The sequence below is a fragment of the Lepus europaeus genome, chromosome 18 (genome assembly GCF_033115175.1).
Source record: "Lepus europaeus isolate LE1 chromosome 18, mLepTim1.pri, whole genome shotgun sequence".
Lineage (NCBI taxonomy): Eukaryota > Metazoa > Chordata > Mammalia > Lagomorpha > Leporidae > Lepus > Lepus europaeus.
The window spans coordinates 58,970,346-58,993,461 of NC_084844.1; the positions used below are offsets into that span (position 1 = coordinate 58,970,346).

The 23,116-nt window shown below is 45.9% G+C and overlaps 1 protein-coding gene across 3 annotated transcripts; it reads left to right on the plus strand.

The window, feature by feature from the left end:
• The first annotated feature begins 53 nt into the window (after positions 1 to 53).
• On the plus strand, positions 54 to 21,619 carry ZNF287 (zinc finger protein 287). 3 transcript variants are annotated; one of them, XM_062216242.1, is made up of 6 exons: positions 54 to 285; positions 1,235 to 1,831; positions 2,727 to 2,824; positions 5,528 to 5,654; positions 6,092 to 6,178; positions 17,088 to 21,619. In XM_062216242.1, exons 2-6 carry the CDS (start codon positions 1,429 to 1,431, stop codon positions 18,644 to 18,646), a joined length of 2,274 nt encoding a protein of 757 aa, XP_062072226.1. In that variant the 5' UTR covers positions 54 to 285; positions 1,235 to 1,428; the 3' UTR covers positions 18,647 to 21,619. The 3 variants fall into 3 exon arrangements, with proteins under 3 accessions (XP_062072226.1, XP_062072227.1, XP_062072224.1); XM_062216243.1 differs by lacking the exon at positions 54 to 285 and adding an exon at positions 431 to 773; XM_062216240.1 differs by lacking the exon at positions 54 to 285 and having other exon boundaries at positions 431 to 1,831.
• The last annotated feature ends 1,497 nt before the right edge of the window (positions 21,620 to 23,116 follow it).

A 23,116-nucleotide genomic window follows, 5' to 3' on the forward strand; every position in this document is an offset into this window, starting at 1 on the left:
CGCACATGCGCAGTGGCGCCGAGGCGAGGTCGCAGCGAAGCGGAGGCGCGCGAAGGGGGGGGGGGGGAGGTGGTTCCGGGCCGGCTTGTGAGGACCTGGCTGGGACGTGCGGTTAGCGGCCCAGCTACCTTGTGCTATCTGAGGGAAAGGGACGTGGCGGAGCCAGAGGGCCCCTCGGCAGAGCGGGACCGAGCCCGCCACGCAGGCGACCGCGACGCCGCCGCCATTGTTGCCCGGGGCCTCTCGGGTCGCTCCGGCTGAGCGGTGGCTGGGTCCCGGCTACAGGTAACGATGTCCCCGGGCGGCGGGCGCGGGCGGAGCCGGAGCCCGAGCCCGTCCTCCCTAGCGGCGGCTGCAGCTCGCGGCCTGCGCGGAGGGCGAGGACGGGGTGGAGACTGCTGTGCGGGGGCCTAGTCCCAGCCCAGCGCGGCGTGGGCTCACCGACTGCCCCGCGGCCCTCGACCCTCGGGGCGGGAGAGCAGTAAAGGGGACCGCCCGGAAGGGGAGAGGCCGGGCTCGGGGCGGCTGAGGCCAGGCCGCCGCATCGCCCCCGCAGGGCCTCGTGAACGCTGGGGTTGAGTGACACGATTGGTGGAGCAGGAGACGACGGGGACAGGGGGTGTCGCTTCGCCTGATCGGGTCCGTTTCTGAGGTCTTGTTCCGGAATGGTGTTTTCGGGCTGGGTCTCCCCTGGAGGGCCTCAGCAGTCACACCCACCCCTCCATCTGCATTCCGGTCCAACCGGCTCCCCTTCCCTGGCCTCCCAGGATCGGGTAAGCCTGGCATTCCCTGGCCTTGACTTACAAAGCAGATAAATGGCCCGCCCCTGTTACCCGAAGGTTCCCTTGGAAACCTTGATTGCTAGCTTCCCTTAGAAGACAGCCCCCTCCCCAGGTGTTCCGAGTAAAGGGGGATGTGCCTGTGTGGCTGGTTGAGAGCCTACCCCAGTCCTCACAGCTTCGGTACCATCAGCGACTCACTTGTGTCTTTTCTCCTGTCAAAGTGTTTAATTGTCGTTGCCATTAGAAATTCGATCTGTCGTTTTTTGCTCGTGGTTTTTTGAAAAACTGCTTCTGCCCCCATCTTTAAGGCAGCTGCACTTCTCCACTGCCTCCTGCAAGCAGGTAGCCCTTTTCTTATCAGTCTAAGGCTGTGCACACTGGGGAGTCTTTCCTGTGCATACATATGTATAGCAGGGTGCACCTTGACTGTGTGGTCCATTCTTGTGTTTCAGGATCCCTTCCCCATCCCCGTTCTGGGCTCAGAATCTGTTCCTAAGGCTGCCAACTTGGCCTTGATTCTGTTCTGCCCCTGGGTGCAGCAGCCCTTGATAGCATGTCCTCACAGCTCTAGCATGAGACTTCAAGCAACTAGCTCACTCCTGGAGAATTAAAGGACATTGCCAGATCATACCTCCTGTCCGTAGCCATGTTCGCCTCAAGCAAGAGGATGGCCAGTTCTCCGCGTTCTCAAATCCTTCTCATGTGGAAGCCAGACAAGGCCCAGAGTGGGTCCCGCCATGTTGAGAAGCAAACCTTCACCTCAAGGCTCTTGCGTGACACTGAGACCTGCCGGCAGAATTTTCGGAATTTTCCGTACCCAGACCTGGCTGGACCTCGAAAGGCATTGAGTCAACTCCGAGAGCTCTGCCTGAAGTGGCTGAGACCTGAGATTCACTCCAAGGAACAAATCCTGGAGCTGCTGGTGCTGGAGCAATTCCTGACCATCCTGCCCGGGGAGGTTAGGACATGGGTGAAATCCCAGTACCCAGAGAGCAGCGAGGAGGCGGTGACTCTGGTGGAGGACTTGACTCAGCTTCTGGAAGAGGAAGGTGAGAATTGTAGAGCAGAAGGGAGGAATCCCGGGTGGTTAGAAGGGACAACGGGCACACCAAAGAATCTGGGAAGAGCCAAGGTCAGTCTGTGGGTCAGAACCAGGCCTCTTAACATCAGCTCCCCTTCCAGACTGAGCCCAAGCACATCACCTCAACCCAGAGGAGAAATGTCATAAAAGAATGACCAAATTGCTGGTCGTTACCGGGGTGAGCCCTCAGGAAGTGAACCTGGAGAGGTTTGCACTATTCTACTAATCACTTGCTCTGTGAATTGGTCTTTGCAATAACATGTTTCCAAAGAATATTCCTTTTTTAAAAAAAGAGCCAACTCACAAATTTTATCACATGTAAGAATTTTGTAGGAAATTGTGAGTTGTGCACATGTCCATAAGAGTCCCCAAGCAGACTTTTTTTTTTTTTTTAAGATTTATTTTTTATTTATTTGAAAGAGTTACAGAGAGAGGGAAAGATAGAGAGAGAGGTCTTCCATCTGCTGGTTCACTCCCCAGATGGCCGCAACAGCCGGAGCTGTGGTGATCTGAAGCCAGGAGCCAGGAGCTTCTTCTAGGTCTCCCACATGGGTACAGGGGCCCAAGGACTTGGGCCATCTTCCACTGCTTTCCCAGGCCAGAGCAGGGAGCTGGATCAGAAGAGGATGCCGGCACTTCAGGCCAGGGCTTTAACCCGCTGCGCCACAGCGCCGGCCCCCAGAGTTGTTTTTGACGTTGGCATTGAACTCTAAGGACAAGCCACTGGTCTTCCCACTGATTTTGGAAGGACGGGTACTGTTTCTGGTTCTCCTGACCTTACTTTAAGAAAGTGTAGGGGTCTGTGCAGTGAACGCTTTCCTAGGCTTTTCTAACAAGACTAACCATCCTGATCTCATTCTCAGCTCCTCAGAACTCTGCCCTTTCCCAAGAAACCCCAGAAGAAGACCCCAACGGAAGACCTGCTTTCCAGGCAGGCTGGCTAAATGACCTGGAGACCAAAGTGAGTATGAATTTCTTTGGTGTTCTTACATGTCTTCTGAACTACTGTGTCCCCAAAACCCTATAAGACCTGAGTCTTAGTTTCTCCTCTTAGTTAGCTTGGCCTACTAAGGTAGGTGAATGTGCTATATTGAAAATGGCCTTCCTGGCCGGCGCCGCGGCTCAATAGGCTAATCCTCCGCCTTGCGGTGCTGGCACACCGGGTTCTAGTCCCGGTCGGGGCACCGATTCTGTTCCGGTTGCCCCTCTTCCAGGCCAGCTCTTTGCTGTGGCCAGGGAGTGCAGTGGAGGATGGCCCAAGTGCTTGGGCCCTGCACCCCATGGGAGACCAGGAGAAGCACCTGGCTCCTGCCATCGGATCAGCGCGGTGTGCCGGCAGCAGCGCGCCTACCACGGCGGCCATTGGAGGGTGAACCAACGGCAAAGGAAGACCTTTCTCTCTGTCTCTCTCTCTCTCTCACTGTCCACTCTGCCTGTCCAAAAAAAAAAGAAATGGCCTTCCTTTGCATTCCTTTGATACAACTTTTCTTGAAAACCTGAATATTGTAGAACTGTCAGTTTTATCTATAGAATTAATATGACCTTTTTTTTTTTTTTCTTGACAGGCAGTTGTGCCCAGCGCGCTGCGCTAATCTGAAGCCAGGAGCCAGGTGCTTTTCCTGGTCTCCCGTGCGGGTGCAGGGCCCAAGCACTTGGGCCATCCTCCACTGCACTCCCGGGCCACAGCAGAGAGCTGGACTGGAAGAGGAGCAACCGGGACAGAATCCAGCACCCCGACCGGGACTAGAACCCAGGGTGCCAGTGCTGCATGCAGAGGATTAGCCTAGTGAGCCGCAGTGCTGGCCAATATGACCTTAAAATCCAAAAATAATTTTTTAAAGATATCAAGAAGGGCTAGCGCTGTGGCATAGCCAGTAAAGCTGCTGCCTGCAGTGATGGCATCCCATATGGGTGCAGGTTCGAGACCTGGAAGCTCCTCTTCTGATCCAGCTCTCTGCTATGGCCTGGGAAAGCAGTGGAGGATGGCCCAAGTCCTTGGGCCCCTGCACCCGCATGGGAGAGCCGGAAGAAGCTCCTGGCTCCTGGCTTCCTATCGGAACAGCTCCGGCCATTGCAGCCAACTGGGGAGTGAACCAGCGATGAGAGACCTCTCTCTCTACCTCTGCCTTCTCTCTCTGTGTAACTCTGAGTTTCAAGTAAACAAATAAATTTAAAAACAACAAATAAAAAGAATCATCAAGAATTTTTTTAACAAGAGGAAAAAAAAGGAACAAAAGGGGAAACTAACCTTACCAGAGTATAAAAATGCACCTGAAACTGTGGTAGCTCAATAGTGTGGTTATTGGTTCTAGCTTTATTTTAAAAAGGAATGAGAGACTCTGGTTTATTATAGAGCATGTAAACAGAAGCTTTAAGTTATAATGTGTTGGATTTGCTTTCATGAAAAAGCTTGAAAGGCAAAATCAGTCTCTCACCTATGATGACAACTCTTTCTTTTTTAAGTCAGAGCCATCAATACCTGCACTAGTACCAACTGAAAGCAATAAACTATTTTCAAATTTCCTTTTAGGACCACTGATATGCTGGAAGGACACTCATGTGGGTTTTTATTGTTGTTTTTTAAGATTTATGGCCGGCGCCATGGCTCACTAGGCTAATCCTCCGCCTTGCGGCGCCGGCACACCGGGTTCTAGTCCCGGTCGGGGCACCGATCCTGTCCCGGTTGCCCCTCTTCCAGGCCAGCTCTCTGCTGTGGCCCGGGAGTGCAGTGGAGGATGGCCCAAGTGCTTGGGCCCTGCACCCCATGGGAGACCAGGAGAAGCACCTGGCTCCTGCCATCGGATCAGCACGGTGCACCGGCCGCAGTGCGCTACCGCGGCGGCCATTGGAGGGTGAACCAATGGCAAGGAAGACCTTTCTGTCTCTCTCTCACTGTCCACTCTGCCTGTCAAAAAAAAAAAAAAAAAGATTTATTTATTTATTTGAAAGGCAGAGTTACAGAAACGCAGAGAGAGGTCTTCCATCCACAGGCTCACTCCCCAATTGGCTGCAATGACTGGAGTTGGGCCAATCCCAAGCCAGGAGCCAGGAGCTTCTTCCAGGTTTCCCACGTGGGTGCAGGGGCCCAAGCACTTGGGCCACCTTCCACTGTTTTCCCAGGTGATAGCAGAGAGCTAGATCAGAAGTGGAACAGTCAATACTTAAACTGGTGCCCATATGGGATGCCAGCACTGCAGGTGGCGGCTTTACCTGCTATGTCACAGCACCAGCCCCTGGACACCCATGTTTTGAGTGAGGGTTTGAGTTTTATTTTGAAAGGCAAACAGACAAAGACAGACCGAGAGAACTCTGATCCAGTGATTCACTCCCCAAATGCCTGCAGTAGGCCAAAGCCAAGAGCCGGAAACAATCCAGGTCTCCCACATGGGAGGCAGAAGCCCTATGGCTTGAGCCGTCACTACTGACTCCCAGCATCCACACTGGCAGGAAGCTAGAGTCAGGAGCCAGAGCCAGGAGTCAAACCCCAGCCACTCCAGTGTGGGATGCAGGCATCCTGCTAAGCCAAATGCCTGCTTCTGCATGAGGGTCTTGACTAGGCAACTTTTAGGATCCTGAAGATTCTTCCTCCTGCCACACATGTACCCAGCGTTATCACTGTTCCCTGTCCCACTAGTTCTTGAATCCACTTTATTTGCCGTTTTAGGAATCAATGACATTCACAGATGTGGCTGTGGACATTACCCAGGAGGACTGGGCGCTGATGCGTCCTGTGCAGAAGGAACTGTACAAAACTGTGACCTTACAGAACTATTGGAACATGGTTTCTCTGGGTAAGAACTGTTTCCATCCCGGCTCCTCCCAGCATGCGCACTGGAGTACTTTCCTTCTCCCAGTAGTTAAAACTGGGTTGGATCTCTGAAGTACCTGGCTAAAATTGGAGCTAGAGATGAGTGTTCTGGGTACAAAATTGGCTCTGATCTACCCTCGTTTTCCAAATGAAAAGTCGTTAAAAACCGTGATGTCCAGCGTTACGGTGCTGCCCCCATCACTGCCTGGCCTGTCCCTGCTGCCCTGAGGGAAAGACTCTTCCCCCAGGGTCTCCAGGCACAGATCCTCGGGCGGCAGGAAATTCTTATCCCAGCTCTGAACTCTTACTAGGTCCTGTCCACAAGCCGTTGTTCTCCTGTCAAGGTCCAAGTAGAAGTCAGCTAATAAACTCTGAGCAACTCTATCCCAGTGTAACAGTCACGATCTTCCTCCTGAACAGGACTCACCGTGTACAGGCCAACCGTGATTCCCATACTGGAAGAACCGTGGATGGTGATAAAAGAAATTTTAGAAGGCCCTAGCCAAGGTGAGAGAAAAACCAGCCCCAAGCTGCTTTGTGCTTCAGAGTCCGAATCCTGACTGTGCTGAAATCTGCCGAACCCCGAGCTATTTGGCGTCGTTGCTCATAGAGGCCAGCTCAGGAAGGGCGTTTCCAACAGCGTCTCTGCACCTGTCTCCCTTGTCTCTTCCCGTGGTGTGCTCTACGTGAACCCTGGCCCCCAGCTCCTAGAGCTACAGCAGGGTTTTCATTGTGCCAGTTTCCCCTCTTTATATTTAAACACACATGAATCTCCCCTAAAATTTTAAATTTCAAACCACCACCGTTTTTGGTCTTTTTTTAAGATTCAGTTACTTGAAAGTGTGACAGAAAAAGAGACAGACTCAATCTATCCACTGGCTCAATCCACAAATGCCTGTAATAGCCAGGTCCGGGCCAGGCTGAAGCCAGGAGCCAGGAAATCCATCCAGGAACTCTCCCACGTGAGTTGCAGGGGCCCAGGTACTAGGGCTGTCTTCTGCTTTCCCAGGTGCATTAGCAGGAAGCTAGATTGGAAGTGGGGCAGCCAGGACTTGATCCAGCACTCTGATAATGCAGTGCAGACCTCCCAAGCAGTGGCTTAACCCGCTGTGCCACAACTTCTGCCCCTTGAGTTTCTTTTATTCTGTTCACTGAAAATTTTTAAATATAGTCAAAAGTCTCCTGCCTGCATCCCACCTTCAGCCCACTTCCTACCTCTCCCCAAAAATGCAGCCTGTCACTAGATCAGCCCATGAACCACTGTTTTCCTGCAGAGGCTCGTCCCCTCAGGTAAGTAGCAGTCAGGCAGTAAACTCTAATCAGCATAAATAGTTGATCCAGGCTTTATTTTGGTTTGGTTTTAGTATAGTTTTTTCTTTTGGATTTTTTTGAACATAATATAAACATTAAAAAAAAAGTTTTTCTCCATATTTTTATTGTAAGTGGTAGCATTCTATGCATACTGCTTTGTACCTTGTTTATTTTACTTAGAAATTTTACTGTACTTTGTATTTTCAAGGTATATTTTAACTATACCTTGCAAAAGTGGTCCCAATGAGTATGTAAAAAGCTTCCTCAGCCGGCGCTGTGGCTCAGTAGGCTAATCCTCCGCCTTGCGGCGCCGGCACACTGGGTTCTAGTCCCGGTCGGGGCACCGATCCTGTCCCGGTTGCCCCTCTTCCAGGCCAGCTCTCTGCTGTGGCCAGGGAGTGCAGTAGAGGATGGCCCAAGTGCTTGGGCCCTGCACCCCATGGGAGACCAGGAGAATCACCTGGCTCCTGCCATCGGAACAGCGCGGTGCGCCGGCCGCAGCGCGCCTACTGCGGCGGCCATTGGAGGGTGAACCAATGGCAAAAAGGAAGACCTTTCTCTCTGTCTCCCTCTACTGTCCACTCTGCCTGTCAAAAAAAAAAAAAAAAAAAGCTTCCTCATTCCTTTTTTAAATATGTATATCATATTTTATCATGATTCATAATTTATTGAACCTCTTCCTTAATTGATGGACTATTTAGTTTGCATTCCTTTTTTTTTTTTTTTTAAAGATTTATTTATTTATTTGAAAGTCAGAGTTACACAGAGAGAAGGAAAGGTAGAGAGAGAGAGGTCTTCTATCCGCTGGTTCACTCCCCAATTGGCCACAATATCCAGAGCTGTGTCGATCTGAAGCCAGGAGCTTCTTCCAAGTCTCCCAGGTGGGTGCAGGTGCCCAAGGGCTTGGGCCATCTTCTGCTGCTTTCCTAGGCTACTGAAGAAAGCTGGATCAGAAGTAGAGCAGCCAGGACTCGAACCGGTGCCCATATGGGATGACAGCACTGCAGGCAACAGCTTCAACTACTATGCCAGAGCGCCAGCCTCCCTTTTTATTTTTTAAAATAATATCATTTTGTTTATTTGAATGGTAAAGTTAGAGAGAGAGACAGGGAGAGAGAGAGAGTGAGAACTTCTGTCTGCTGGCTCACTCCCCAAATGGCCTCTGTGGCTGGGACTGGGCCAAGCCCAGGCCAGGAACTTCATCCAGGTCTCCCATGTAGGTGCAGGGGCCCAAGGACTTGGACCATCTTCCACTGCTTTCCTTGGCACATTAGCAGGGAACTGGATCATAACTGGAGCAGCCAGGACTCAAACTGGTGCTCACATTTGATGTTAGCATTGCAGGCAGTGGCTTAACCTGGTAGTCTCTGTTCCTTTTTTTCCTGTCTTCCACAACAACTTCCTTTGAAAACTCATGATTACAGTATATTGAACACCTATATACCTTTCACTTGTAATAACTAATTGTCATTACTTGTCCACTTTTGCTATATCTCTTTACACACACACTTTGTTTTTACATTAAAGCATTTAGAAATTTGTTGCAGGGGCCAGCACTGTGGCATAGAGGGCTAAGCCTCTGACTGCAGTGCCCACATCCTATATGGGTTCCAGTTCTAGTCCTGGCTGTTCCTCCTCCGATCTAGCTCTCTGCTGTGACCTGGGAAAGCAGTAAAAGATGGCCTAAATGCTTCGGCTCCTGCACCCGTGTGGGAAACCCAAAAGAAGCTCTGGCTTCAGGTTGGCCCAGTTCTGGCCATTGCAGCCATTTGGGGAGTGAACCAGTGGATGGAAGACCTTTTTCTCTGTCTTCCTCTCTCTGTAACTCTACCTGTCAAGTAAATAAATCTGTCAAAAAAAAAAAAAAAAAAAAAGATGTTGTAGGCATCATGACATCTCATCTCTAAATAGCTTAAGAATATGACCTTCTCCTATCTAAGCACAATACCATTCTCCAGATATTTAACGTTTATGCAATAATGTCATCATATGTATAGTCAAATAGTCACATTTTCCCAGGTGTCCCAAAAATACCTTCTACAGATGCTTTTGTCCCTATCCAGACTATTCAGCCTACATGTTCCACTTATTCCTCATGTCTTTAGTCTCTTAAAATAGAGCCACTCTTAAGCCTTTTCTTCTTTCTCTTTCTTGTGTTAATCTTCCATGATACTGCCAGTTTTGAAGGATCCAGGCCAAGTTTTTGCAGAATGACCCACAATCTGCATTTACCTGTTTATTTCATCGTAGCTAGATTCAGATTAAACATTGTTGCCAGGACTGTCCAAAGGTGACGTGTACTTTGCATTGCATGCTCTCAGAGGCACGTGACATCACTTTGTCTCATCACCGAGCATGCTCTTTGTGATTAACCTGGTGTCCCAGGATCACTCCCTCTTTAAAACTGCATTGTTTTCTTTGTAATTAATAAGTAATCTACGGAGGGATAACTGGGGCCACATTACTATTCCATTCCTCAATAACTTTAGCATTCATTGATGATCCTTGCTTTGTTATATTTCTGGCTGCAAAATGATGATTTTCTAATCTATGCATCGCTTCTAAAGGATTGATAGCATTCTCTGTAAAGAATACTTCTTGGTCCCTCTATCCCATTTTTATGTGTGTGTGCCACTATGGACTAATGGAATGTTTAAAAAGTCAGTATGGTAACAGTGCATGAGTTCCAGTTTTTTTGTTTTGTGTTTTGTGTTTTTGATGCTCAAAAACAAAATATCCAAATTTGGGCAGTAAGAGCCTTTCAAACCCAGTCCAGCATCCTTTTAACACGTCCCCATTAGAGGTGGAGTGTTTCCTTGCCTTCTGGCGTGAGATGTTTTTAAGGCTCACCTTGTGCTTTCCTTGCACCTATAGTTTCTCCAAGGAACCCTGGTTCATTTTAATGAGGCCACGGTCTGGGCAGTGGATGTGCTTACTACTATGGGTATCATTGCTCCTAGATCTGTTTAGTAGATAGAACTGAGAAATATGTAACCAGCGCCCATATGAACGCTGGCGCTTCAGGCCAGGGTGTTAACCCACTGTGCCACAGCCTTGGTCCCTGTATGTGTGTAGTTTAAAAAAAAAAAAAAAAGAAAAAAGATCCTTAGTTCATACCAGTACCTCGAATTCAAATCCAGCACCCCAAGAGTATTCCATTTTGCATTGCTTTCCCACACAATGAATAACCTGGTTCCCAACAACGTCAGTATATTTATTTGTCCTATCATGTGTCACACACAAAAGTAGTTTCAGAATTATAGGAATACCACCACCAATAACAAACCATCTGGAAAGTTCAATATGTCTTTGAAGTCCTTTTTTGTTGCTAGACTATATCCCAATAACAGAGTGCTTTCCTGTTTTTTGAGATTTATTTATTTGTTTTCATTTTATTTGAAAGGCAGCATGAGACAGATAAATTGATGAAGGGAGAGCTTCTGTCCACCAGCTAACTCCCCAAATGTCCACAACAGCCAGGGCTGGGCCAGGCCAAAGCGCGGTACCTGGAACTAACTCTGAGTCTGCTGTGCAGATGGCAGGAACCCAGCTGCAACCACTGGAGCCATCAGCTGCTGCCTCCCTGGGTGCACATTACAGGAAGCTGGGGTCAGAGGTGGGACTCAAACCAGAGTCTGATGTGGAGTGTGGACATCTCAAGCAGCAGCTGACCGCTGCACCAAACGCCTGTCCCCTTCTTGCTTCAGTCTTTTCTATTTTACATTTCAACATTGGCATGGTTCAGAAGCCAAAACTGCATAGAAAGCTCTATACTCCCTGCCTTCTTCCCCATTCCTGTCTACTCCCTAGGAATCCATGTTTACTCGTCTCTGGTGTATCCTTCATATGTTTCTCTGCAAAAATGAACGATTAATGTAGCCTCATCTTTTCTCTGTGAGGCTCATATATGAGGGTACTTCAGAAAGCTATGGAAATGATTTTATTAAAAAAAAAAAGATGTATTTATGTATTTGAAAGGCAGACTTACAGAGAGGCAGAGGCAAAGAGAGAGAAAGGTCTTCCATCTGCTGGTTCACTCCCCAGATGACAGCAATGGCCAGAGCTGTGCTGATCTGGAGCCAGGAGCCAGGAGCTTCTTCTGGGTCTTCCACGTGGGTGCAGGGGCCCAAGAACTTGGGGCTGTCTTGCTCTGCTTTCTCAGGACATAGCAGAGAGCTGGATTGGAAGTGAAGCAGCTAGGATTTAAACCGGCACCCATATGGGATGCTGGCACTACAAACCAGGACTTTAACCCACTGTACCACAGTGCCAGCCCCGGAAATGGAATTTTAAAACTGAACTTAATTTTGTTGAAAAAAAAGAAATCCCTACATAGTTTTTTCACAATATGCCTTTGTATGAGATTTTTGAAGACTTTTTTTTTTAATATAAGATTTATTTATTTGAGAAGTAGAGTTAAAGAGAGAGGGAAACAGAGAGAAAGGTCTCCCATCCACTGGTTCATTCCCCAGTTGGCCACAACAGCTGGAGCTGTGCCGATTGGAAGCCAGGAGCTAGGAGCTTTTTCCAGGTCTCCCTCGCCAGTGCAGGGGCTCAAGGACTTGGGCCATATTCCACTGCTTTCCCAGGCCATAGCAGAGAGCTGGATTGGAAGTGCAGCAACTAGGACTCGAACTGGCTCCCGTATGGGATGCCAGCACTGCAGGTGGTGACTTTACCCACTACACCATAGTGCTGGTCCAAGACACTAAATTCTAGTCTATCTCTCAATATTGATATTATACTATAATAGTAACAGTATGATGTAATTTAATATGCTACCTTAGAATAAACTGCTTCACTTTTTCCTAAAAGTCAACTTTAGTCATTAGTTTAAGGTTCATCAAACTGCTTGAAAAGCTAATTCTCCATAATTTATGGCCCTGTTTTGTCTTTGTTGGCAAAATGATACAAAATACACCTTGAGCACATGAAATTCTTTAGGAAATCTAGGTAGATACCATGTAATGGAAATATGCCTGCACTGGAGTCAGGGTGGTCTTCTGGGAGGTATTGGCAGCCTGGGACCACTTAAGTTTATTTTGCATCAGGAGGAATATTTCAGGTCATTCAGAGAGCACGAATTAGAGCAGTAAGTCCACAAGAGGGACAGTTTATGCTTATGCATTTTGAGAGATGTTGCTCCTTCCAGAGAGTACCAAGATTGAGAAAGCTGAATTCCTGTTTTCCTGATCTAGAGGTGAGGTGGAGAGGGTTGTTTTTCCAGCCTATTACATAGGTGTTGTCTTCTGTGCAAGGGACTCCTGTCCACCCCTCTCCTGGGTCAGGCCCCAGGCTTCATCTTCCAACCACAAGGCCCCTTGCACCCTCAGGGCAGAAGGGTAAAGTCATCAAGAGGTTTGAGGAGCTCTCACAGCGCCCAAGCCCGGCCCTCCTGCCTTCCTGCTTTTGCTAGATTTTGGCCTCTGAGGAGTTTACTTTCTTGGCAACTCAGAGATATATAAGTTAAGCCTTTAGGGGGCTGGCGCTGCAGCATAGTGGGTTAACGCCCTGGCCTGAAGTGCCAGCATCCCATATGGGCACTGGTTCGAGACCCGGCTGCTCCACTTCCTGTCCAGCTCTCTACTATGGCTCAGGATAGCAGTAGAAGATGGTCCAAGTCCTTGGGCCCCTGCACCCACGTGGGAGACCCAGAGGAAGCTCCTGGCTCCTGGCTTCGGATCAGCGCAGCTCTGGCTGTTGCAGCCATCTGAGGAGTGAATCATCGGATGGAAGACCTCTCTCTCTCTTACTGCCTTTCCTTTCTCTGTGTAAAACTCTGACTTTCAAATAAATAAATAAATCTTTTAAAAAAGAAAAAGTTAAGCCTTTAGTTGGAATATGCAGGGTCTTAGTCCACCCGAACGAGGATGGACTGGGTCCAAGGAAAAGTAAGTGCGCCGCTCGCCTGTTTCCCAGCCTCACGATCCCGGAGGCAATCAGACGCAACGGGGAGTCAAGTCAGGCAAGAACTTGTTTATTCCGCTCATAGCAAAGCCTTTTAAAGCACAAAACTGCAGTCATTGGGGCAGGGCATAAGGACTAATCAATCACTTAAAGGTCATTTTACAGGGCGATTTCTTATAGAACTAGCCATATGCCTGTACACTTGTCATTAGTTGTTGTCACTTCCCCTGATGTTGCGTGGCCAATTAGCTTTGGTGGTAAACAACTTTGGGTTCCACCCACCTTACTTCCTTTGGGCGCCATCTTTGAATTGCCTTGTGTGTCTAATTTCGCCACAGGAATATCTAACCAGTCAGATTTTAAGAAGTGGAACCATGAGTAATTCACAAATAGTAATTTTAGTCTCCAGTGACTGTTACTATCTCAGAACCTATGATAGTTCTTTATGTGAGACCTGGTCATTGTTTCAGGTTCAACACAGATCTCCTCCATTGAAAGTATGAGACCAGTTTTGGCCTAATTGACTAGTAAATACTTGCCAGTAGTGAAATACACACATATGAGCCCTGCTTAATGATCTGTTTGAATTTGTAAGATGCGTATTTGTTCAAAAATGTATACTTATTATAGTATAACAATTTACTCATGACCATTAGGCAGACTTGTTGCTTCGAGGTTCTTAGTTATAACTGTGGACTACCATCGACTGTTTCCATTACACAGCTATCGCACCCAGCTCCTGGTGCCATCTCATCCTGTGTGTGTGTGCACCTTCCTGTGCAGTCCACTCGCTCAGTTTGTCCTTTTGAGGAAGGGAATAACATCCTGGTGTGTGAAAATTGGTTTTAAATTTTTTTACCTCTATAAATGTGAAATAATAATGTGAAATAACCACATTTCTAGTACTAAATAGCAATTAAAGCAATATAGCCAATTTATTGAAAATTAGAAAAGAAAACCTATAATTGTACTGTTTTTTTCTACTGCTAATGTGTTTTCATATAACCTTGCTCCCTATTCTTAAACATCTTCTAGTGTCAACTAACGGGTTTTTTTGTATATTTGTTTGAGAAGCAGAGGTGGGAAGAGAACAAGTTCTCATCTACTGCTTGACTCCCCAAGTGCCCACAATAATCAGAGCTGAGCCAGGCCAAAGCCAGCAGCTGGAATGTAATCCAAGTCTCCCACATGGGTGGCAGGGACCCAGATATTTGAGCATTACCTCCTGTCCTCAAGGCTCTGTACTGGCAGGAAGCTGGAATTGAGAGCAGAGATGGAGCCAGGACCCAGGCACTTTGATAGCGAATGTGGGTTCCCGACTGGTGGCTTAACCTCTAGGCCAAAGGCTCACCAACCATACTACTGATTTTTATATTTGAATAAAAGTAGTTTTGTAAACTCAAACAGTACTGGAAAGCAAATTAAATATGTGTCTCCCCCCTCATTCATTACCAAGAACTTCTCCCCCTGGGTTATCAGTGTGTGTGTATGTTTTGTGTGTCTGTAATACATAACAGCATCTTTACACAGATGGACTCTTGATGTACATGCTGTGCACACACCTGCCTTTTTCTCACTTTATCAGGTATCCTGCGTGCCTTTTCTTATCAATATACCTAGACCTGGGGCCGGCGCTGTGGCACAGCAGGTTAACACCCTGGCCTGAAGCGCTGGCATCCCATATGGGCACCGGTTCTAGTCCCGGCTGCTCCACTTCCTATCCAGCTCTCTGCTATGGCCTGGGAAAGCAGTAGCAGATGGCCCAAGTCCTTGGGCCTCTGCACGCGCTTGGGAAACCAGGAAGACGCTCCTGGCTCCTAGCTACAGATCAGTGCAGTTCTGGCCATTGCAGACAATTGGGGAGTGAACCAGCAGGTGGAAGACCTCTCTCTCTCTCTCTCTGCCTCTCCTCTCTATGTGTAACACTGACTCTCAAGTAAAAAATAAATAAATCTTTAATATAATATATATATATATATATATATATATATATATCTAGACCTACCTAATTGGTTTTGTCAGTTATCAATATTCCATTAGCCCCTACTCTAGGCCCTTACTAACAGGTATGGCTATCATTTTCAGTGACTACATACTTTTCTATTGAACGGATATATTACTAAAGTTATTATACTTTTTTTTTTTAAAAGATTTATTTATTTATTTGAAAGAGTGAGAGAGAGAGAGAGAGAGAGAGGTCTTCCCTCTGCTGGTTCACTCCCCAACTGGCCATAACGGCCGGAGCTGCACCGATCCAAAGCCAAGAGCCAGGAGCTTCTTTCTGGTCTCCCACGCGGGTGCAGGAGCCCAAGGACTTGGGCCATCTTCTACTGCCTTCCAAGACCATAGCAGAGAGCTGGATCGGAAGTGAAGCAGCCAGGTCTCGAACCGGCGCCCATATGGGATGCCAGCGCTTCAGGCCAGGGCATTAACCTGCTGCGCCACAGTGCCGGCCCCAAGTTATTATACTTTGAATCTTAGAAAGTTTCTGAACTATTCAGTACCATTTTTGCTATATTATAAATTCCAACATTGATTATATTACCGTTGTGTGATGCTTAAATGTATAAGCTTCATGTTTCCCACCTGGTTTCAAAGGAGAAAGACATCCTTTATCATAAAGTTTGTTTTAAATCATCATACTGGAAACCCATTAGGTATCAACAAAGATGTATTTGCTTTGCAGCCAGGATTGAGGTCAGAGGTTTTTTATTTGTTTTGTGTGTGTGTTTGGTTGTGTGTATGCACACGTGCACACCTTCATCTGAGTTCACCATTTTATAAGTTATCATTCATCAGTTCATGGAGTGGCTTTCAGATCCAGAGTGTTAGGTCATTTTCTGAAGGAATTGTAAAAGAGGATAATAAGCTAATTCCAAAGTTTATATTAAGTTAGAAATATAAGAAACACAACAATTGTGAAGTAATAATGTGAGATGATCTTGTGTCATGGGCCCAATATTAGGTTGATTCAGCTGAATCTGCACTTCAGAGTCTAAGAAGGAACACTGTACAGAGAAACATGAGCAAGACTGTAAACAGGAGGGTTTTTTTCTACAGATAATTTTTTTAAAAGATTTATTTATTTAATTTGAAAGAGTTAGACACAGAGAGAAAGAGAGGCAGAGAGAGAGAGATCCTCCATCCACTGGTTCACTCTCCAATTGGCTACAATGGCTGGAGCTGAAGCCAGGAACCAGGAGCTTCCTCTGGGTCTCCCACGCGCAGGTGCAGGGGCCCATGTCCTTGGGCCATCTTCTACTGCTTTCCCAGGCCAGAGCAGAGAGCTGTGTTGGAAGTCGGGCAGCTGGGACTTGAACTGACGCTCATAGGGGATGCTGGCACTGCAGGCAGTGGCTTTACCCGTTACACCACTGTGCTGGCCCCTAAACATAAGTTTTAATAGGTATCATAAGAGAAGGCCTAGAGTCTGGGATTGGCATGACCTTTTTGGCCTTGAGGAAGTGGTGGTAACTTTAAACTTTAAGTTGGTTGAATAAGAGATCACAGAATAGGAAGGGATAGATCTTACGTGGTTGAATGCCAAATGGAAATGTTTCTAACGTTTTTCCTTTTTCTCTCTTTAACTTTTACCCTTTAAACTACTGGTCTTCAAGCTTTAGTGTGTAGCAAAACCACCTGCAGGCCTTGCTCTTAGATTGTTCAGCCCCACTGCCAAAGTTCCTCATTCAGAATGTCTCGGTGGCACCCAATAACTTGAGACCTCCCCAGGGGATAGTGATGTGTGCACCGCTAGTATGCTGGTACTCAGAACCAGGACTGTCAGCTGGGGGTGATTTACTAGAGCTGCTTGACCTCAGAAAGCACTCTATGAAATTGCCGTGGGGTAGGTCGGAAGAGGAAATGACAAGGTCAGTAAATCCATGGAATCAGCCCAAGTCCTTGCACAGTTATCCACTGCTCTTCCTGTGCTGAGTGCGGGCAAATGAACTAATCTGTTTTGTTTGCTGTGTGTCCACGGTGCCCGTGATGGGCAGTGAGGAACCTCTTCATTTTTAATGATGTCATAACATTGCTTTCCTGCCCTTTATTCTCCTTTCCTAAATTTGAAGGCCATGTTAGTGAGGCTGCCAGAGCTATGGTGTTCAGCATCTTATTCATTGTTGCTATTTTGTGTCTGTTTTGGCAGTTTCCTTTGCCAAGTAAAGGAAAACTTACTGCATTCTTTTTATTTCAGAATGGGAAACGGAAGCCAAACCATGTAGTCCAATACAGGATATTTCCAGACTCAAAAAGGATAGAACCCAGACCATCAAAGTGGAAAAATCCTATGACTATGATATCACAATAGAGACAGATACCTTCAGGAAAATTCCTATGAGTGGAAGAGATTTTCGCTTGAAGTCAATCTTTTCACAAGAAGATGATCTTACAGAAGAGTATCTTAAATATGATATATATAGAAATGATTTTGAAAAGCATTCAAACCTAAATATACAGTTTGATACCCAATCAGATAATAAAACTGCTGTGTATAATGAAGGTAAGGCAACCTTCAATCATGTCCCGTATGGTGTTGTACATGGGAAAATACTTCCTGGAGATAAGCCTTATAAATGTAACGTGTGTGGGAAAAAATTTAGAAAATATCCATCCCTCCTGAAGCACCAAAGTAGCCATGCCAAAGAGAAATCTTACGAATGTGAAGAGTGTGGGAAAGAGTTCAGACATATCTCGTCCCTCATCGCACATCAGAGAATGCATACTGGAGAGAAACCGTACGAGTGCCACCAGTGTGGGAAAGCCTTCAGCCAGCGTGCACACCTAACCATACATCAGAGGATTCATACCGGAGAGAAACCCTACAAATGTGATGACTGTGGGAAAGACTTCAGCCAGCGCGCACACCTTACTATCCATCAAAGGACACACACTGGAGAGAAACCATATAAATGCTTGGAGTGTGGTAAAACCTTCAGCCATAGTTCATCCCTGATTAATCATCAGAGAGTTCACACAGGAGAAAAACCTTACATATGCAATGAATGTGGGAAAACTTTCAGTCAGAGTACACACCTTCTTCAGCATCAAAAAATACATACTGGGAAGAAACCATATAAATGCAATGAGTGTTGGAAGGTGTTTAGTCAGAGTACTTACCTTATTCGACATCAGCGAATCCATTCTGGAGAGAAGTGTTATAAATGTAATGAATGTGGAAAAGCCTTTGCTCATTCCTCAACGCTTATTCAACATCAAACCACTCACACTGGAGAGAAGTCCTATATATGTAACATATGTGGGAAGGCCTTCAGCCAAAGTGCAAACCTCACTCAGCATCATCGAACACATACGGGAGAGAAACCATACAAATGCAGTGTGTGTGGGAAAGCATTCAGCCAGAGTGTGCACCTTACTCAACACCAGAGGATTCATAATGGAGAAAAACCCTTTAAATGCAATATATGTGGGAAGGCATATAGACAGGGCGCAAATCTTACTCAGCATCAAAGGATTCATACTGGAGAGAAACCGTACAAATGTAATGAATGTGGGAAAGCGTTTATTTACTCCTCGTCACTTAATCAGCATCAGAGAACTCATACTGGAGAGAGACCTTACAAATGTAATGAATGTGATAAAGATTTTAGCCAGAGAACATGCCTTATTCAACATCAGAGAATTCATACAGGAGAAAAGCCCTATGCATGTCGTATATGTGGTAAAACCTTCACCCAGAGTACAAACCTTATTCAGCATCAGCGTGTTCATACGGGTGCCAAACATCGTAATTAATGAATATGAGACACTTCATTTAGGTGTTACAGCTTGATCATTTTATGTTGTATTTTGTGCGCTGTGTGTTAATATAGTATCAGAAATCTAAAGTGCAATATATGTTAGATGCTACTCAGCAGAAATATCAGAATTAGTGATATGAATAGAACCTATGTAAATTTAATACGAAATTTAAGAAGGAAAGTTTATTGGCTTCTAAACTGTTATTAGTTCTGTTGATTCCAGGAAGAACCCTGTGAAAGGGTGTTCAAAAACCTGTAACTCTCAACTCCTACTGTATTTCATGTTCTTCTTAATGAGGCCTTATGAAAGTGTAACTTGAGAAAGCATCCATTAAGTGGAGATTTCCCCCTAGAGCGTGATCCTGTGATTATAGAAAAGGCTACCTGTAGGCCTCTGTCTCTTCCCAGCTTTGAAGCCTTAAGATATGTAGAGGGTTCCCTCCCCTTTCCTAACTTCCCTTTCCTGTTGTGCAGGCACTGCCACGTGGATCCAGTAGGTTTGGGGTAAAAGCCAGCTGAAAGGAAGTCACTTAAAGATTTGTGACCACTGTTTAATTACACTTCCCCACAGATACTGAAATATTAAAGGAAGATGAGTTTAATGAAAGATGATCTGTTAGGATAGAGAAACTAATGTATATATAACCCTTAGGTGTGTACAGATTTAAACAGGCAAAAGGTAAACATCCTAAACATGAATTAATCTTTAAAACATGGTAGCTATAGTTTCACTAGATTTGGACATCTGAAGTCATCCTGAAGGGAAAGATCAGGCATTTGGTTCCCATTATTGTCACTTAATTTGTAAACTAAGGTCCCCTATAACTTTTACTGCAGAAAGTCCATTTCTTGAATACTTCTGGTGCTCAGGTGCCAGACTCCCAAACTGGATCCTTTCCTGGCTTGTCACAGCGCTAAAAATCACAGCTGACTTAATGAGAACTCTTACTAAAGGGCAGGAACCTCACTATGTCATGGAATGAGCATGAGACCTGCTAAGACGGGCTGCGGAATGCTACTCCATATTCAGCACAAGGAGGTAATAAAGCAGTAATATAAATAATGCGATAAATACGTAAAGGGGAAGATCCGAGTTCACTGCAGGAAGTGTGTGGGGGGGAATCAAGATAAAAGCAGTGGGGTGAGGAAAGAATACACAGGTAACTGATGTGACATGAAATATAATTGGACTTGTTTACTAAGAAAATGAGAGTGGCTAAGGAAAAAAAATGTAAAATTCAGCCCAATGATAAGAAAAAGCTAAAAATCAAATGATTGATTTTAAAGAGTAATTAGAAGCTTGAAACTCCTTCATACATATAAGTAGAAATAACTCTTAACATGTCAGGAAAAACGTTTCATTGGAAAAAAAATTTGGATTCAGTAATGAGAACTGAGTTTGTGGGTCCTGACCACCATGAAAACTGGCAGGAATGCGAATAGGAGTAGATGAGAACACTCGTGTATTTAATATCCACAGTGTGCCACTGTCAGAGACCATCTTCCAGGCTGAGATTTCATGCTCATTTTTGTTTCTCCAGTGCCTTGCATATAGCACGTGGTCAATACCTGTTGGTTGAATTGATGAATAAGTTACATAGAGTTGAGTTATAAGAATTGACTGGCATGAAGTAAAAAATGGTAGAACTAAAAGTATTTCTTGGTGCTTTCTTTTTTTTTTTACATTTTATTTTGAGAAATGGAGAGACAGAACTGCCATATGCTGGTTCATCACTCAGATGCCAGCAATGGTCAGGACTGAGCTAAGCTGGGACTCAGCCCATGTCTGCCCCATGGATGGTGGGGATCCAATCGTGTGAGTGTAACCGCCGCCTCCCAGGGTGCATGTTAGCTGGAAGCTGGAGCCAGGAGCAACAGCCAGGAATTGAACCCTGGTACTCCAGTGTGGGATGTGCATACATTAGAGAGACGTTTACCAAATGTAGATGACTGGGTAATCAGGACAGCTTGACATGGAAAATCAGAAGTCATGGAACATCTTTGCACAGGGCAGTTTTCCTGAGCGAAATGGGAAATTGATATAAATTCTGGTACCATACATACCAATTTAATCATGTATTGCTAATGCCGCTTCATTTGGACATTGTTACATAAACATCCCTCAAACAAGTGCTGAAGGAAACCCGAACTGCTAGCGTCTTCGAGGCCACATGGTTAAGTGTTTTCTGTAAGAAATTGTTGCTTTCCCTTTTCCTTCAGTTTAGCTAAGTTTGATTACATAATGTCCTTCACAAAGCACAGGTTGCAAAATACTCAAATTTTTCTTACTACATAGTGACTTTAACAGCTGTATTGAAGCTATGATTTTTTTTCATGCTGCTTCACCCCTTACACAGCACTTGCTCTTGAAATGAATCTGTGGTGCAGTGGGTAGAGCTGCCGTCTGCAGTGCTGGCATCTCATATTGGCACCAGTTCGAGTCCTGGCTGCTGCACTTCAAATCCAGCTCTCTGGTGTGGCCTGGAAAAGCAGTAGAAGATGGCCCAAGTCCTTGGGCCCTTGTACCTGCATGGGAGACCCTCCTGGCTCCTAGCTGTGGGCTGACCCAGGCCCAGTCATTGTGGCCATTTGGGGAGTGAACCAGCGGATGGAAGACCTCTGCCTCTGTTTCTGTCTCTAACTCTGCCCTTCAAAAAAAAAAAAAAAACCAACATATATAAAGAATGAATCTGGAGGGTTACAGTCCATAGCACTTTTCTTTGCATTTGCTTGTGTTTCCTGCTTTTGTGTTATGTAAATAATGTGTTTGTAAAGTGTTCCACAAATATACAGGCAGTTGATGCCCTTGTAAAAGAATAGTGGGGAATCCTAGATCTTTATGTCTTTTTTCCCACTTTTACATTTATCTGATCCATGAGTAATTCAACAAATACCCTTATTTACCACAAGTTTTTATTATGAAAGTTGTCATACAGAAACTTTTAAGAATAATAAAATGAACTGTGCTCACCACCTAGATTTAAAAACATTTTCCATATTTCTTACTGAACAATTGGAAATTAACTTCAAGAGATGGTATTTTACCTCTAAATACTTAAGCATGTTTCCCATAAAAATAAAGAATCTTTTACATAACCACAATACCATCACATACCTCAAAAAAAAAAGTATAGTAACTCCCTAATATTTATACACCTAGTCCATGTTTTAAGCTCCTGAAGACTGAACCAGCCAACGTTCACACATTGCGTTGTACTTCCTTGTTAAGGGTTTATCCAGAATAACCCCATGGTGGTGTTTTTTTGAGAGGAACGGAAACAGCACTCCCTGATCTACTGGTTCACTCCCCACTAAATGCCTGCAACAGCCAGGACTGGGCCAGGCCAAAGCTGGCAGCCAGGAACTCCACTGGCTCTCTCACATGGGTGGCAGGGACCCAACCACTTGAGCCGTCACCTCTGCCTCCCAGAGCACGCACTAGCAGAAATCTGGGATTAGAAGGGTCAGGACTTGAACTCGGGCACTCCAACATAGGGTGTGGGTGTCTCAGTGGCAGCTTAACCCTGAATCGAAGCCCCTGGTTTTTCCTGTCTTTAAGAGAGCCGATCAGTTTCCTTGTAGAATGTCTCGGGATTTATTTGGTTGTGTTTCCATATTACCAATGTGGGTTGTTTCTGTATCCCCTTGTCATTTCTGTAAAGTGAAAAGGGCCAAAGGTGTGACTGGATTCAGGTTATGTGGTACCAGGTCATTGTCCTTGCCTCAATCAGTTCCTTTTTTTATCAAACTGCTAATTTTTCAAATTCTTCTTTCTACATTTATTGAATTGCTTTCCTGTCATCTACTTGGAGTGTACTAGAGCAGAATCACTCTCAATTCCTTTTTTTTAAATTTATTTGACAGAGTTATAGACAGTGAGAGAGAGAGAAAGAGACAAAAAGGTCTTCCTTTTGCTGGTTCACTTCCCAAATGGCCGCTATGGCCTGCACGCTGTGCTGAACTGAAGCCAGGAGCCAGGTGCTTCCTCCCGGTCTCCCATGCAGGTGCAGGGCCCACACACTTGGGCCATCCTCCACTGCTCTCCCGGGCCACAGCAGAGAGCTGGCCTGGAAGAGGAGCAACCGGGACTAGAACCCGGTGCCCATATGGGATGTCGGCGCCACAGGCGGAGGATTAGCCAAGTGAGCCGCGGCGCCAGCCCCCTCAATTCCTTTTAATTATCAGTTTTGGAGCGTCACTGCCTGTAAGGCGTCGGTGTCATCTGCAGTGCTGAAAACATGTCAGCCAATTTTGGTCTGTTCTGATGTTCAAATTGTCCCAGATTTGGCCAGGTGGAACCCTTAAAGTGGCTCCACACGTTTTTGACATTGCCCTCTGACATACTATCTCAACCTCGTCTTGCACTTTCAGTGCCCCAGATGTGGAAGGAAACACTTCTGTTAAGACTTCCTGGCTCCTTTTCACAGGTAACTGGTGAGAAACCAAGATTCGGGCACTTCACGTG